Source organism: Pleuronectes platessa, chromosome 15, assembly GCF_947347685.1.
Source record: "Pleuronectes platessa chromosome 15, fPlePla1.1, whole genome shotgun sequence".
Classification (NCBI taxonomy): domain Eukaryota; kingdom Metazoa; phylum Chordata; class Actinopteri; order Pleuronectiformes; family Pleuronectidae; genus Pleuronectes; species Pleuronectes platessa.
The window spans coordinates 14,726,237-14,742,350 of NC_070640.1; the positions used below are offsets into that span (position 1 = coordinate 14,726,237).

A 16,114-nucleotide genomic window follows, 5' to 3' on the forward strand; every position below is an offset into this window, starting at 1 on the left:
GCCCAAGTTTAACTGAACAGCATCAGAGGGGCTATACATGCCCTGCAGATTATATACCCCAGTCAGGTAATGCTAACTTCTTTTTACTATAATAATCATTTGAAAATAACTTCATCATAATGTAATTTATACCATATGATGACAAATGACTGATTGATCTAAATAAGCAGTAGATGTGCCTTTAATCTTATTGGTTGCAAGTTGATGATCACTATGAAGAGGAGAGGCGGTAGCCTGGATGCCAGACGAATTTAGCCCCGCCCACAACAGATTTGGTGGTGGGCGGGGCTAAGTTCGTCTGGCATCCAGGCTAGAGAGGCGGTGGACTTTTGGCAGAATACTTGGACTATGGGCAGAAAATTGGGAAGACATCAGACTGGAAGGTCTCTGGTTCGACTCCACGGAGTAACAAAAAAAAAAAAGGTACCTGGACAGACAACACTTGGATCTGTCCAAAAATCCAAGAGGATTTTCCCTACCCCACTGTCTAGTGCCCCTGAGCAAAGCACCTTACTCCCCCAACATCTGCTCCCCGGGCGCCGTACACGGCTGCCCACTGCTCTGTGTGTCCTGCACCAGATGGGTTAAAAGCAGAGGACAAATTTCCCTCAATTGTCTGTGCATGTGTTTGGGATAAATTAATGTATCTTTTATCTTGTACACCATGTGATGATGAACATTTCTGACTTCATAGCGACATCATGATGACATAAATTCGTCCATATGATCATGATTATTTTGCGATCTATATAACCTTTAGGTCGTGTATATAATATAGATATATATATAGTCCTATATGCAGATTATGAGATACCTTGAAAAATGCATTTTGAACCATGCATGACAAATATCTGACGTCATCACTTATCATATCATGTCATATGATGAGGATTCATTTTCATAAGCTGTGGATCTTCTCTGTAGACCTTTACTGTTGGTGATAAATTAGAAATTGTGTTTTAGCACCATAATTTGCTTATTTTGACCTCAGATCCCCTCTCAGGTTATATTCCCACCAGGTCCACGTGTTGTTGGGATATTTGTACACCCTTCTTCTGGCTGTGGTGAAATGCAGGGTAATAACGCAGCCACCTAGAATGGAGGAATGAGTCACGTCCTCTTTACTAAAACAGACCGGCAGACAGACTTACATTACAGAGACTATGATACACCAATGCTGCTTCAGTGACCTTTATACAGACGTTACATAACCATAAACAGTCCTATCACTTTGTAAATCTGTGTGCGGTGCTTGACAAGGGGAGATGCAACACATTGCTCATTACAGACGGTTTGTCGTGTGGGCATCTCTGCATAACCCACTCAGTCTGTCAACACAGTATATGAGAACAAGCCATTAGTGCAGCAATCTAGCATGCACAAATAACTGTCAGTGGTTAGTGCAGATTTGGATTATTTGACTCTGTGTGTTCACACATCTCTCAGGCAGTTTGCTGATTGTGTTCACCACTCCACTGTATCCAGGCTGGAAGCAAACCTCGTGCAGAGCAGAGCTCGTTGTTTCAGGACCATGGACAGCTCTTACATCTCTCAAAGCTCTGTGAGAATCGTGAACTCTTTTATTTTATTCATCTTTTATATAATCTTCTATTCATGCTGCGTTTGTGTTCTTTGGCAGAGTCAACATGCAAACATCTGAACAATTTTAAGAAGCCACACACATTTATTAGGACTATCTACTATTTCCAGAATTGATTTGTTGCGATTTGGACATGAGACAGGTTCATTATTGATAAAGGTTTGAATGATCTGGTGTCCGCACCTCAGCAGCTGGGATTCTTTAATTTAAGGGATGTCGTCGATCGCGACAACTAGCATCAAAGACAACTGATCCTCCAGTCGAGCTTCACTGAACTTTAAATAAACCGGTGAACAGCTCTTTGTGCAGCAGCGGCGGTGCAGCCGGGCTTTGCTTTCACTGCCTCTTACTGCAAGTCAGAACTAAAAGCTGCAATCAGCATCACCACAGGCCACACAAACAGCCCATTCCAAACAGGCAGGTTTAGAACAGGCACTGCACTAGTCTTTACAAGTGGTTTCACAGAAAGCAGAAACCTGTCATTTCTTACACAGTGGATGTTTTAACTTCATAGTCAGTAAAACAATATCCCTAAGATATTTTCCATTTTTTCAGCTATTAGTAAGGGAAAAAAATTGTTGCATTTTAATATGAGCCGTAGTGAAGAACAGACGATATTGGCGTGAGGTGTCAGGTTATAACTACATGACTATTACTGGATGTTGAATGAGCCAGACGCCAGGAGAAAGGATACCCGACTGAAATCCAGCAAATCAAATACCTGCATATCAAATTGAGTCAAATCGATGCTAAAATCATATACAAAACTAAATTTATCATGTTGTCAGCACAAATGTAGGGGAGAGCGGGGTAATGTGGGACATCGGGTTATGTGAGAAACCCCCTGTATCTAGGCAACGGAACACATTTGTGGTCATTTGACCATTATGTTTTCAAGCCCCTCCAATTTTTCACAAAAATGTGTTTTTTGCATGTAAAAGTAAATTTTCTTGCTTTGAACTTAATCAACTGTTTTGTCAAAACAAATTGAATCAGGTAGAAAAACTTATATCATACATGTTGATGAACTTCCAACATATAAAACCATGTGATTGATGCTAGCTGAAGATTAGCCTGAATTGCTAAGAGATGTTGTTTTTTCTAAAACGGTGGCTGTAGGGTAAAGTGGGACAATTGCTGTGGGGTAAAGTGGGACAGTGTCTCACTTTACCCCACCATGAAGCACAAGTTAAAATAAAATAATAAAATAAAATAAAATCAGTAGCCTGGGGTGCAGTAGCTGAGGCAAAGAGAATATTCACAGATGAGATGGAGGAGGAGCTTGCCAAACACTTGAAACAACTAGCTGACCAGTTCCATGGCCTTGCTCCAGTTAAGTGCCGTGAACTGGCATTTGAATACACAGAGAAAAACAATATCCCTGTCCCTGCCAATTGAACAGAGAAACAATGTGCAGGTAAGCTAGGGTGTGCAAGAGATCACATGAATCATTATAATCATAAATGTGCTTAATTGACCAATCCCCATGATTCTGTTACTAGTCCGATATTAGTGGTTGTCAATCTAGCTGTCGGGATTTTAACTATTACAACATGTGTTGTTATGGTAGTTTTAAAGTGGAAAAAGTAAGTGGACCACTTTACCCTGTAGCTGGGGTAAAGTGGGACACAAGACCACTTTTTTTAATACAATCATCTTATCACTGCCCTTTGTCCTGAAGACATTCTGATCGTTTCCATTGATAGAAAACCTGCATTAATGGGAAAAGTGTAAATTTTACTGATATATCATTTAGCTCGCCTAGAGGGGAGCAAATGTAAAAAATGTCCCACATTACCCCGCTCTCCCCTACAAAAAATGTGAACGGACTTTCACTCACTTATACGTGTTCTATTGGGCCATTCAAATTAACCTGAGCTCAGACACTCTTGTCAATAAGCTTCCTGAATTGAGATCAAGCACATTTGCCATATCGGTTAGTGTTAACAATATACAATCAATGCTTATCTCACCCCCCTGCCCCTTGACTCATAATGCTGCCACTTAAATAGATGAGAAATCAATACACATGATACGTGTATTAATTGATCCTCTAACCTTTTAACCAGCCGTGACTCCCCCTCATCCTGCTCTTACTTTGTAATGTCTGTTCACTCCTGTCGGCTCAGGGAGTGAACAGGGCATAGGGTGAGCACACAGGGATCAAGAGGTTTGTTTCCTTTTCCTCCGCAGCTCAACATTGGCGTCTTGGCTGCTCACAGACGGAGATGTGGCCACATGTCTGAATGAATAGGGAGGAAATGAGAGCGTACGCAGACGACGAGCGAGGGAAGGAACAGAGGAGTCAGCAAAGCCTTTGTGTCTCTCCTGCGTCAGAACACAGCAAAATGGCACAGAGGGCCAAGCACTGTCAGACATGCTGTCAGATGCACCAAATGTTTTTTACTATGTATTCAGATCCCCCCCCCCCCTCCACCCACATCTAATCTGCTCCAACCGTTGTGCCAAATAAGAAATCCAGGTGACTGATGCAGAGAGAGCCCCTCTGCTTTACAGACCACTGCCCTGGTCTTGCCTTGACTTTTGTTTCCATGTTGCTAAAATGACTCATATCTATCTCAAGACACTTGACTACAGGATAACACAAGGCCATTACAACAGTAGTCTTTCTGCATTATGAAAGAGATAGATGTGACTTGCGCTTCCCTGTTTACCGAAGAGGGAACGCCATTTATTTGCTTAAGACATTAGAGGGTGTTTTTGTAGAACAGTGCATCTTTTTTAGTGATGGTCACGAGACAGCTTCCTCCATGTCTTTGTATGTGCAAGGCTAAATATGTCTGCTTTATATTTGTGTGTTTTAGTTTCTCACTCTGCCTTTATATTCAGAAGCTGAATCATCGTTAAAGTGCAACTAAAGTTCATGGATTACTTAATGAAATATGAATGCAACTTAGATAAGCGATTAAAGGAAACGGGAGGAGCTACCCTCAACATTCTGTTTGCAACATTGCAGCTGTCATTAGAAAACAAGTAATCTGTTTGATTGGCTCTGATCAGGGATTTTGGCAGGAGTGGGTGGTGTGGGGGTGCAGGGCTCTCTGCAATTCAGCTCATTTGGAACAGGGAGCCGTTATCTGCATCGGGAGTAGGCGTTGTTAGGCTAATTGTACTCAAAAGTGTCATTTTACTGTCATTTGGCAGCTCTAATCCTTTTTTATTTCACCGGCTCTGACTAATGTTGCCCACTGAAAGCAGGTCATCCTCACGGAGCTGCGTATACAAGCGGTGAGATTTGTTTTATTTGGGCAGATTCCTCTGAAGTAGTTTCAGTGGCTTTGCTTGAGTTCCCTTCGGTGTCGTTGCGCTCAGCCTTGGGCGTCCCATGACAACGGCGCGCTTCAGATGCCTGCGAGAGAATTTTAAAGAGGTCACCTTCTCCGGGGGGGGGGGGGGGGGGGAGGGGAGATGCGATGACTGAGTCCCAGTCTGAGCCTGCACACCCCCGCCCAGCCGTCGTCTGAGTCGCTGCCCAAGTCAGACGAGAGGAGACACATGGACAGGTGCCAGCAGAGCGTCAGTCTGTCTGTCTGCCACAGGGGAGATAAATCTCCTGGTGAGAGTTTTAATCCGCATTTGATCTAATATTGTTTTTTCAAACCATATGTTTTTTTCTCTATGTCAAGTAATAGGCCGGTGAGAAAATGCTTTAGTTTGACGTGCTGTACAGGACAGTGAGTACAAGCGACAGTGTTTTCTTGTTCACGCAACAGCCGAAAACAGGGCTGTGCTCTGGAAAGCCAACACTCGGAGCTGCAAAAATACCACATCAGAGGAGTAGAAACTGTTCTCCTGGGCAGTGCTGTGTGGGCTACTGAGCTCATATATTCCAGAGATTCCCACATGCAGGCCAGCTCGGCTTTGTGTTGTGTTACCAGCGGTGGACGTTATCTTCAGGCATTGATTTGAGTAGAAAGTGTTTTTTGTGTTTGTACAACGTGGAACATAATCTAAATTTTGTGCCAATATGATGGTAGCTGGAGAAGATGGGACACTTATGCTGCCCATTTAAAAACACTCAGGCATCATTACTTGGTCCACTGCAAATGTCACATTCATTTGCATGAGATGAAAGCATTTGACCTATTGTCACCGCGTTGCAGCTCTGGTTCACGCTGCCACTCTGGTTTTCAGGGGAACAGTCGTCCTCTCCTCCCTCTCTTTTAGAAGTTGCCAGTTAAAAGTGATTTCAGTAGTGAGCTGATGAAAGAGCAAATCGCCCATCTGAGTACTGATGCAGCAGAACTGCACATGAGACAGATGTTGCAGTGAAAACTCAAAGCTTGTTCTTCCCCTTTTGTTCTTTGTCTACAGACACTGAGTATCTGTCTCTCTGTGTGTTTGTTACAGATGCTTGAATCCTTTCATAAAATGTGAAAACAAATTAATGTAAAGAAAAGCTATTCTAGATTTCAATGGTCCTGAAGGATAGTAGTCCTGACACATACAGTATCTGCTGTTACACGTACACATAACCAGCACATTGCATTTTACAGTTGGGTTTTTATTTGGGATTTAACTTGCACAAACTTTTTGTATAATCATGTCTTCTTCTGTTCCTCTGCCAAGGCCCAACGATCCCCTCATGAAAACACTTTAAATCTGCCAGATCCATACTTTTATTGGGATCTGCACCAAATTATTCAACACTCACACATCAGTCCCCTAAACAAGAATTTTTTTACCGAGACCAATGGAATATTCCACTTTATTCGGTTCCACGGCAAAATTTAATGAGGCCTTTTTTGGCCCGTGTCTCGTTTCTTGTTTCGTTGAAACATTTTCAGTTGTTTTCTTTTTCATGATCCTGCCTTTAAACAAATAAACAAACCAACAAGCAAATAAATGGAGAGGGGTGAAAAAATACCCCCCCTGGTGGAGGTGATAAAATACTATATTATAGTACTTACAAACAGTGATCTGGTAAAAAACACTTCACGATTTAATCTACATATTTGAAAAGGAGTGAGAAGAAGCACAAACTTTTATTTAACCTTCCTCATAAGTCATTCATGAATAATTATATTATACTTAACCAGTTTTCTTTATAAAGTAAATGATAATAAAATAATAAGTCATAAAAATGACTAAACCGGCTGACATTTTTGTTTTTAGTTTAAGTCTTTAAAATATTTATAATTCCAGCGCCTTGCATATCCTCTTCTATCATTCATATGTAATGGCTGAATGCAGCATCCCCAAATGATAAGCAATATTAAGCATTTTATTGCCATTGGGGACAGAGGGGCTTCAGAGCAGCCTGGTCTGACCTCACATTCAGGGCTCGTGTTTCTGGACACTTGACAAAAAAGTCAATTATAAACTGACCTCATTAGGTCTCAATCAACTTCTGAGAGGAAAACCTGTTGATTGTGCACTTGCTAGTTGTTCAAGCAAGACTCGCCAACTTTTGTTTACTGACATTTTGCCGCGAATCTAAATCAGTGAGCCGGGAAGAACCAGAGAGTTTCGTTCTTAGTTTGGATTTGTGCGTTCCTAGAAACTGAAATTTATCTAAATCTAAACACAATCTTTAGCTGATTCTTATTTCCCCTGACGACCACGTTGTCTCAGTTAAATATTCCCTTCACCTTTTTTGATGCTATATTTATCCCTCGAGGCAATATGTTTTCTGATTTTTAATATGTATTATTTTTCAGGATGCCGCTGAATAATCGACTCTGTAAAATGCCCTTGATGGTCGTCCTGCCTGCTGGCTGCTGTAAAGCGAACCATCTGTTTACAAAGTCAACCAAAACTCTGGGACCAGGAGTCTTTGTCATCTGAGCGGTGGCTGATGAATCACCTCGGTGATAACATTCACTAGGAGACTTGGGAGTCCTTTGACATTCAGGCTTCGCGTTTGCGTTGTGGCTGTTGCAGCGAATGTCACGTTCAGTTCATTCCTTCATTTTGAAAAGTGTCTTTTTTTTATTCCCGCACATCTTTGATGGCGAGGAGCGTAACATCGATGAGCTCGTGCAAACGTTTAAATCCAGAATATCCCGCTTGGTTTCGTGTCAGAAAAGAAACAAAACTGAAACTCGCGAGGGAATCATTTGAAAATCCCCCGAATCCCTTTTCTTAAGCAACTACTAACACATTTCAAAATGTCATGAATATCCCAGCTTATGGTGCTCAGTGCTGTTTGTCAGAGGAGACTGGGAGGAGAGCTGACACTCAGCCTCAGCCTATTAATCCCCCCCACACACACACACATCCTGCCCCCAGAGATAGACTGTGCTGGAGCCTTGTTTTGATTTCTTTGAGCTGATAAAAAAAAAAAATCCAACATGTTTCTGCCTGTTTGACTTGATAAAGTCAGGACGATGAAAGAGGCGGGGCCCAGTTTGAGGTCAGCTTCCTGTCTGTGATCACACTCTTCACAGTGGGGTGAGACAGGACAGTCGCACAGACACCAGCTGAATTCCCAAACCTCCCAGAGTATCAGACACACGGAACGCACATCTCCTCCGCCTCTTTAGACTCCTGAGTGGCTAATGTGGTGGCGCCCAGCAAGAGCCACTTGTCTTTAAAGGCCATACCTGATCTGAGTGCTGTTTGCCCGAGCACTTCACTGTGAAGGTCGCCAGCAGGGGAATGGAGGGTGAGCATGTCGGCCGAGGCGCCGTGCTCTGAATACTTAGGAGTTCTGCTGAGAACATGTCAGCTCACATGTCCATAAGTAATGGTTTCTGCTGAACAGCGACTTCTTCTTGCTGTGACTCCATGATTTCATATTCTGAACATTTCTTATAAAATTGTGCACATTTGTCAGAGCTTAAAAGCGTTTTTTATTCTGGTTTAAAATCTTCAGTGATAAATCTTTGCATTGCTCGGCAACTGCTACAATAGAGTTTTAAAGTGAGTCAGTAGTTAAAGGGGGAAAAGAGAAGAGATTTAGAGGATGAAGTCCCAATGTTACGAGAAAATAATCATAAATTTACGAGAATACATTTGTTATATTATTTGAGTAAAGTCGTGTGTCATTTTAAGAAGAAGATTAGTTCATCGCCTGCGTTAAAATGAGGAATTAGGAGCAGCTTCAGTTATACTTCGGTATAGGTTTCAGAAATAATTGAATATTAATCTTTTATCTCATAAGCGCCACATTATCACAAGTATCGGGACAAGATGTCTATTTTGAACAAAGAACCACACAGACTTGAAGGAAATTGCCTCCTTTGTGGAGGAAGAAATCTTTGTCGAGGTTTTAAAATGTAAAAAGGAATATGTTACCTATCTATATATACAGTATATATAGCAAAGCAATATAGCAGCTAGTGAAGCCTTGATAGTGAGGGGCAGTCTGGTCTGTGCAGCAGGATGGTTGTGCATCACTTGACTGTGATACACAGTGAGAAACATGTAGCCTGTGAAGCGACTGCTTTTGGTACAGACTCTGCAGCCTGCTTTTATTTACATAAACACATTTTCACACCAGCTTATTCAACACTTGTAATAACATCTATTATTTCATGGAATCAGCAGTTTTTTTTCTCCCCCTGCTCTGAGAGAAAACAAAGCATGGGATGTTGCCTCTGCTCATTTAGTCTTGTCAGCTGCGGTGTTTTGATTCTGTGGCAAACAGCAGAAAAAAACGTACACCCCATTTATTTCTGTCCATTAGTTATGACCTAATATGGCACATAATGAGCTCCTGTCACCATGCACTTTCACCCCCACTCAACATATCCCAGGCACGATTTCATCCAATAATAGAAATATGCAAATCTGTGATGTATGCTGTTCATTTCTGAACTCTGTCGTTTTCTCTCTTCTGTGATTTATTCTGTTGTTTTAGTGTTTTATAATTTTTTCTGCTTACAAGCCTGTTTTCTATATATATGTTCAGCGTCATCAGTCTTTCTACCTGCTTTAAATATCTGCGCTTCATCCAATCTCATACTTCCTGTGCTGTGTTTTGAGCTGCACCAATATTAGTTGTATTCGGTGAGATAAGACAAAAGCTTTCACCTTTTTTTCCACTGACCTGGTTTCACAGCCAATTTAACCTCTGCTGTTTCAGCACAGAGGCGGACTGATGCTTCACTAGAGATTGATCACTTCAAAAAGGCGACATGGCCGCATGTGACACACTTTCGAAGGTCAATCATTCGTATACGATGTGTGTGTAATGATCTTGTCCCAATTCCCCACAAGAATAAACACAATGTATTTGTGTACAGGAAATCTCTTTAGAACAACCAATTCTGCATTGTGCAGTTTAAAACTAATTTGTCTGATTGATTGATCACATTTGACCATTATTTCACTGTCACAGTTTATAAGGCAATTTGAATCACAGACTCAGAAGCTAACATATGCTAACATTATGATAAAGTTTGCAATTGATAAGTCTAATAAGGGTCTGAAAGCTCCTGTGTTGCCTAATTCTTTGAGAAAGTTACTAATCAGAATTTCATGACATTTTCCACAACCCAGGATTACATCTAATCATCCCTTATGGTTGTTTGTACCTGGGTGCTCTGCCCAGTGTTTGTGTTTGTAAGTCCAGGTGTGAGAATGTGTTTGTCCTCACCCAACAGATGCTTTGTTGAATCGGCTCCATGAAACCTTCAAATAGCTCAGGAGGAGATACTGGCTTCCTGGAACCATCCCAGTGGAAGGACAGTCATGTCGCCATCACTGGTTTTACTATAATGACATTAAATCAATAGAGACAAAGTGGGGTCTTTGCTCTACACAATAATTTCAGGAGAAAGAAAAAACCTAATGAAGCAGTAGTAGTTTTGAGCATAACAAGTTGTTACCTCCGCCAAGCAAGAATACACAAAAACTACTAAACAGATTTCTATGGGTTTGGTATCGGTCCGGAAAGAACCGATTAAACTACATGTTCACAGATTTCCCAGGGAATTATTCGTGGATCTTTGGAAAAAAAATCAGGCACATTTCAGGATTAAAACCTATTAGTGTTGTAATTTTGTGCAGCTTGATTTGATTCAAGGAGAGTTTTTTTTGTGGGTGGAGAGATTCCCTCTACTGTCTTCTACTTTCAGCCTTGCACTTGTTTTCCTAAAGGAAATGTTAGGAAAACAAGCCACAACTGACTTATCTCTCTTTAACTTTTTGAAACAAAACTAACGAGAGCTTTCTGGTTTCTCTACTTTCCAGCTCCGGTCATAAATGTGTTATTTTGGAAACCGGCCTCATGGCAAGTCATGACTGCTGACCGTGACTTCTAAACATTTTATTCGACTATCAGTGAAACTGTCCAAATTCCTGTGGGTGAATAGTGTCTTTTAAGCGTCCCTGCTGAGCCAGGTTACTGTTAGCTCAGCTCCTTCCTTTCATGTGCCTCATCTACCGATTCATCCCCACGGCACCGTGAGCTCTGCAGAGTAGACACACACCACTGAGCTGCACCGATTGTGCTCGCTCGCCTGCTTCTGATGCCGTCCCTACACTGTATTTGCTGGAGTATGTGCTGCACGTCTTATTGTGACGTCCTCTGTCATCTTTCGCCTTAAATTTAGATCTTTCAATATCCATGAGTGAGGCAGGGGAGGACAAAAAAACCTGAGGTGACAGCAGAGAACACCAATTATTGATGACTGATGCCACTGCTTAAACCTATTTTTAAAACTTTGTGGGTGTGTTGATGGTTGTTCTGTCTGGTATTCACCACTGAGTATGCTTTGTCTTGGTCTGTCCAACTGGTCTCAGTCCTTTTGAACATTTGTCAGCTCCTCTTATAATGAGGCAATGATTTTGCATCTGGCAGTACAAAATATGATACTGTCACATGGATATTCTTCTAGTAATTGTTCATTTTACAAATTCTGAAAACACGGCTGGAGACATTTCCTGCTCACATTTGTTTTGGCTAACTAGACAGATTACAAATATCCTCGCGTGTGCAGGTAATTCTAACTTTATTGTTCAGATAAACATTTCAACAATGCATCACGGGTTTGTTAAGACTTCTAATAAAAAGCTGGAAAAAATCTTCTTGGACGTTAAACACGTAGTTAACCACTGATGGGAGCCGGAACACCCTCCCAGCTTTTCTTTACGGCCGTCTGGAGTCTCAGCACAACACTCATCTTCCACCGTGCTCTGAAATCCCAAAGATACAGCTGTGTGATGGTGCTCTTCTTCTCCCTCCGCTCCCCCAGGTTTTGCAATCCTCCAGGCCATCATGGAGTCGGCTGTAGCCAATAACTGGCAGGTGACAGCCCGCTCGGTGGGGAACATTGTGGACCCCACTGAGTACAGACGCATCATCGAGGAGATGGACCGGCGGCAGGAGAAACGCTTCCTCATCGACTGTGAGGTGGACCGGATCAACTCCATACTGGAGCAGGTACACACACTGCGTTCGAGGAGAAATGACTTCTCTTCAGCCTCATGCCTCAGTATGCTCGGTTAGTCTGAAGCATTTGAGACTGTCTGCTCACTTTTTACCTTGAACACAATCCTGGCTTACACATTTAGTGAAATGGGGCTTCATGTGTTTTCCGTTATAACGCTCAGTACTCAGAGTGCATCATAATTGCCTCAGATCTCAGCATTCTCATTTAGAGACCCTGTTAAAACAGGCGAGACGGGTACATTCAATTACGGCGTGTTATTTGCTGGTTTTCTTGTGCCTTCCTTCTCTGAGGTCACCTGGGCTTAATTCATGGAGAGACATTTAACAGCCTCCTCGTCCTTGTTTCCTAGGTGATCGTCGGCTAGCAGTTTTCCCACCTGAGTCTTTCAGTGTTTGCAAATACAGACCGTTCACTGTGGCTGTGCAACAGAAAGAAAATAATGACCGGGAATGTGTTAAATGAGGCTTAACTGGGACCTTGCTCACTTGTTTTGGAAAATTCGTATTGTTTATTTGCAGGATTAGAAGTTGCAAATATTGAAGTGTTTGTCAAGGTTGGAGAAGTAGAGGCCTGTGATCTATTACATTTGCCTCATGCAAATGGAGGGGCTCTGTGGATAGAGGAGTGTTGAGCAAATTTGAACCCAAATCAAAATGACAATTAACATCTATAGATTGCTTCCACAAACTATAGAATTAAAAGTGTGCCTTGAATCCAATACATTTTTTCCCCAGCATAGTCAACTCATGGGTCATTAAAAAAAATGTGCACCTTCGGGAGGAACATTGGAGCTAGTGTGATATTGTTATAGTCACAACTGGTGCTGGCAAGGTTGCAGGAACACGAGGGATAGCAGACAACAAATGCAGATGCCAGAAGCAGGTTTAATGAAGGGGAGGCAAACAGGGGTTAAACACATATCCAATGAGGAGCAGGCAGACATTCAGCTGTCAGGCGAAATGTCACAAGGACAGGTAGAACAGCCAGAAAGCAGACTGGGGAATATAACACAACTTTCTGCTAACGGCATGACAAAGACAAGACAATGAAAACCCTGAGAAACTAATTAACTGATAGCAAAAGGTGACAAAAGAAAAGAAAGTTGGGGAGTACAACAACAGACACATCCAAGTCTTAGCTGGATGTGACACAGACGGGCAGATTGTGACTGTGAAACCGCCGCAGTGTTTGGAAAGTGCTTGAGGGGAGATCAGGGTGGATAGATGAACATAGAAAGTGTGTGGGTTCGATGCTGCAGCAGCATTTGGTTACTTTTAATCATGCAGCTGATCTTTCTCTAACCTGAGCCGAGGAGTTTTGATTGACTGAATTCAGAAACACTAAGTGGGTCTGTTTTGTTTTTTTAAAGGACTCACCGAATATAGATATCTGCACCTCAGAAAATATGAAGAAGGTTAGTTAGAGTATTGCTTTACAAAAAGCCACATCTCGTCTGTTGTCCATGTGCGTGCGTGTGTCTGTGAGCTCATTTGAAGCATTAATCCAGAGCACGTCTTAACCTCCTGGTCTTTGCTGAGAAATTTGCGTGTACAGGAATCTGCCCTCTACATAACGATCCTCATTATCGCCGGCCTTACGAGTTTCATCCTGACCTTCACTGCGGATCTGTCTCCATTTGCTCCGACGTGGGGGAATCTTTCTAGTGACAGCAGCGGACATTTTCTTTATTAATTTAGAGAACTTTGTGCTGGTCTCACCCTTCACGTTGATACAGGGGGATTTCATGAGATGTTCTCAAATTGCCCCCATATTAGATTCTAGTTATCCAATCAGATAATGCTGGTCGCCCCGTGTCGCATGCGGCCTCGTCGGCAGCATGTGTCAGAAGAGCGTCTCTGCAGATGCTGGGTAATGGCAGGACGTGCATGCGATCCTCTGGAGAGCGACTCCTTGTACGAGCTGTGACATCAACACTTTGCTTTAATGTAATATCAGCTCCCAGTGTAAGTAGGACACACTGTCCCATAACAGCAACAACAATGAGCCTACTATAAATAGCCTACCCTCCTAGCCTGAGGGAAGATCTCTCACAAAGTCAGGAGTGAGCAAACACAACGAGATCAGTCAGGCAATGAGGAAGCAGCGGCTCCGGACGGGATTTAATTTGTAATCAGTGGTTAGATTTGGAACTCATGAATAGATTGGAACCATTAAATAAGTGTTAATTTGGTTTGATATTAGCAATCAAGGTATTATGTCATTATAAATGAATTGACATGGAGACATTTTTGTCATTTCATTTGTGCTAATTACTTTTGTTATCAGGGTAGATTTGGTAGGAAGAGGCTTTTTCTGTTGATGGATGTGCTGTGGGATTATTTTCCCTGTCCCCAGCTGGCTCTCTTACCACCTTTTAAAAAATATCAGTCTGCTCATCCCCTCAGTAAAGTAAAGACGGAGCGATAAACACCTCTAAGGCTTCTCATCAATAATAGAAGCGCGGCGGATTTATAATCGCTGCCAGAGAGGACCCGTCACCTCCAGCCTCCTCCTGCTCAGTGGACGGATAGAGAAACGGGTAGAGAGAAGAGGAAAAGAAGAAAAGAAAAAAACGACTGAAAGGGCAGAAAGCTTGAGGGACTTTAGCCATGTGGTGCGAGTCTGTCGGTCTCCTGCTGTTGGAGGGACAGAGGAGAGGGGCCAAACACCCAGAGGTGCGCTGGAATTCCACACCCAGAGAGCGGGACAGTAAAACAAGATGCTGTAGTGGGATTATTCAGATTACATCTGGTGGATGTTATTTAATGCTCTGTATGGATTTTTACTTCTGCTATTGGTTTCTATTTGCCTGACTTAAAAAAAAAGTAAAAATGCACTAAATAGCACTTAAGGCAAGGTGCAGCTGAGGCGGAAGCACGGGGCAAACTGACACTTTAACAGGCTTCTCAGGCTGGAGAGGAAGTGTCAGAGAATCACCACAGTCGTTAAGATTCACGCTTTAAGGACCTTGAATGTTAGTACTAAATTTCATGGCGATCCAGCCGATGGTTTAGAGCCTAAGAGCCAGGCTGATAAATGCAAAGAGGAGTATATATATAACTCAATAACTTAAATAACCCTCTCAAGTGCAGGTTTACGACAGTGTGATCACAGCGTAGAGCAGCAACAGCGTTTTTCCCATCAAGGCTGTTTTAAAGTTTTATAAGATCCTGCGAGGGGTTTTCTGCTCGCTCACCGCAAAACCTGTTACCCATAATTGTCTCTGTCGGAGAGCGGCTCACGAACTCGACCAGTGAGCTGCAACTTTATGAAAGTACATTTGTCCTCAGTTTAGCTGCATGTTCTGTAATGACGCTCGAAATTGGTCTTTTCCGTCACTGTGAGCCACAAAACCTTCATCCATTTCTTTGTCAGTGATGCCGTAAGTTGTTTGTCCATGGCCTGACTTTTTAAAAATGTCTTGCCGTTACAGGATTTGTTTTCCTATTATTCAGCCTCATTTCTAGGATTTCATGAATCTCGCGGTGCAGAACAAACTGTCACAGGGGCCGGCCTGGAGCACCGGACGTTCCCCACCCCTGGTAAACAGGGAGGGAAACGTTGTCAATGATGGAGAGGTGTTTTGACAACAACCTACCCTCGGTGACTGCATGTGGAGGTTCCAGCTCCACCCCCAGGACTGATTCCGCCTCCTGAATCAGTTTGTTGGGTCTGTTGGAGTCGGCAACCCTGAGGCCGCTGTCCCGGCAGACAGCGGCATAGAAAATACTGCTGGCCACCAGAGTCATAAAACATTTGCAGCATGGTGCCACAGACGTTGAAGCAGCAGAGCCTCTGCAGGAAAAACAGTCGACTCTGGCCCTTGATGTAGAGAGCTGCAGAGCTCCCGGAACCGTCCAGTTTGTATTCATGTGCATCCTTGTATTTCATGCACAGACACATCATGAGTGGAGGGGCGGACTTAATGCACCTTTGAGCAGGCTGCAGGAATTTAAAATGTGAGAAAATGCCAGAAAATAAGCAGGAGCGGGGGACATGTGGACAAACCACAGCTCGATGAAGAGAGCTCTGCGTCACCTTACTTACTCTCAGATAGATAGATTCCCTTTATTGTCATGGCATTGCAAGACCTTGTTTTCAGCAGTCCAGATAGTGAATCCACACATAACACAGCAAGGAAAAAAGAGAATTC

At 42.7% G+C, this 16,114-nt stretch overlaps 1 protein-coding gene across 1 annotated transcript in view; it reads left to right on the plus strand.

The window, feature by feature from the left end:
• Window positions 1-16,114, plus strand: part of gria3a (glutamate receptor, ionotropic, AMPA 3a) — a 71,787-nt gene that overhangs the window by 21,808 nt on the left and 33,865 nt on the right. The window contains exon 4 of the mRNA XM_053442465.1: window positions 11,764-11,951. Coding sequence (XP_053298440.1) covers window positions 11,764-11,951 — 188 coding nt within the window. The remainder of the gene's footprint in view (window positions 1-11,763; window positions 11,952-16,114) is intronic.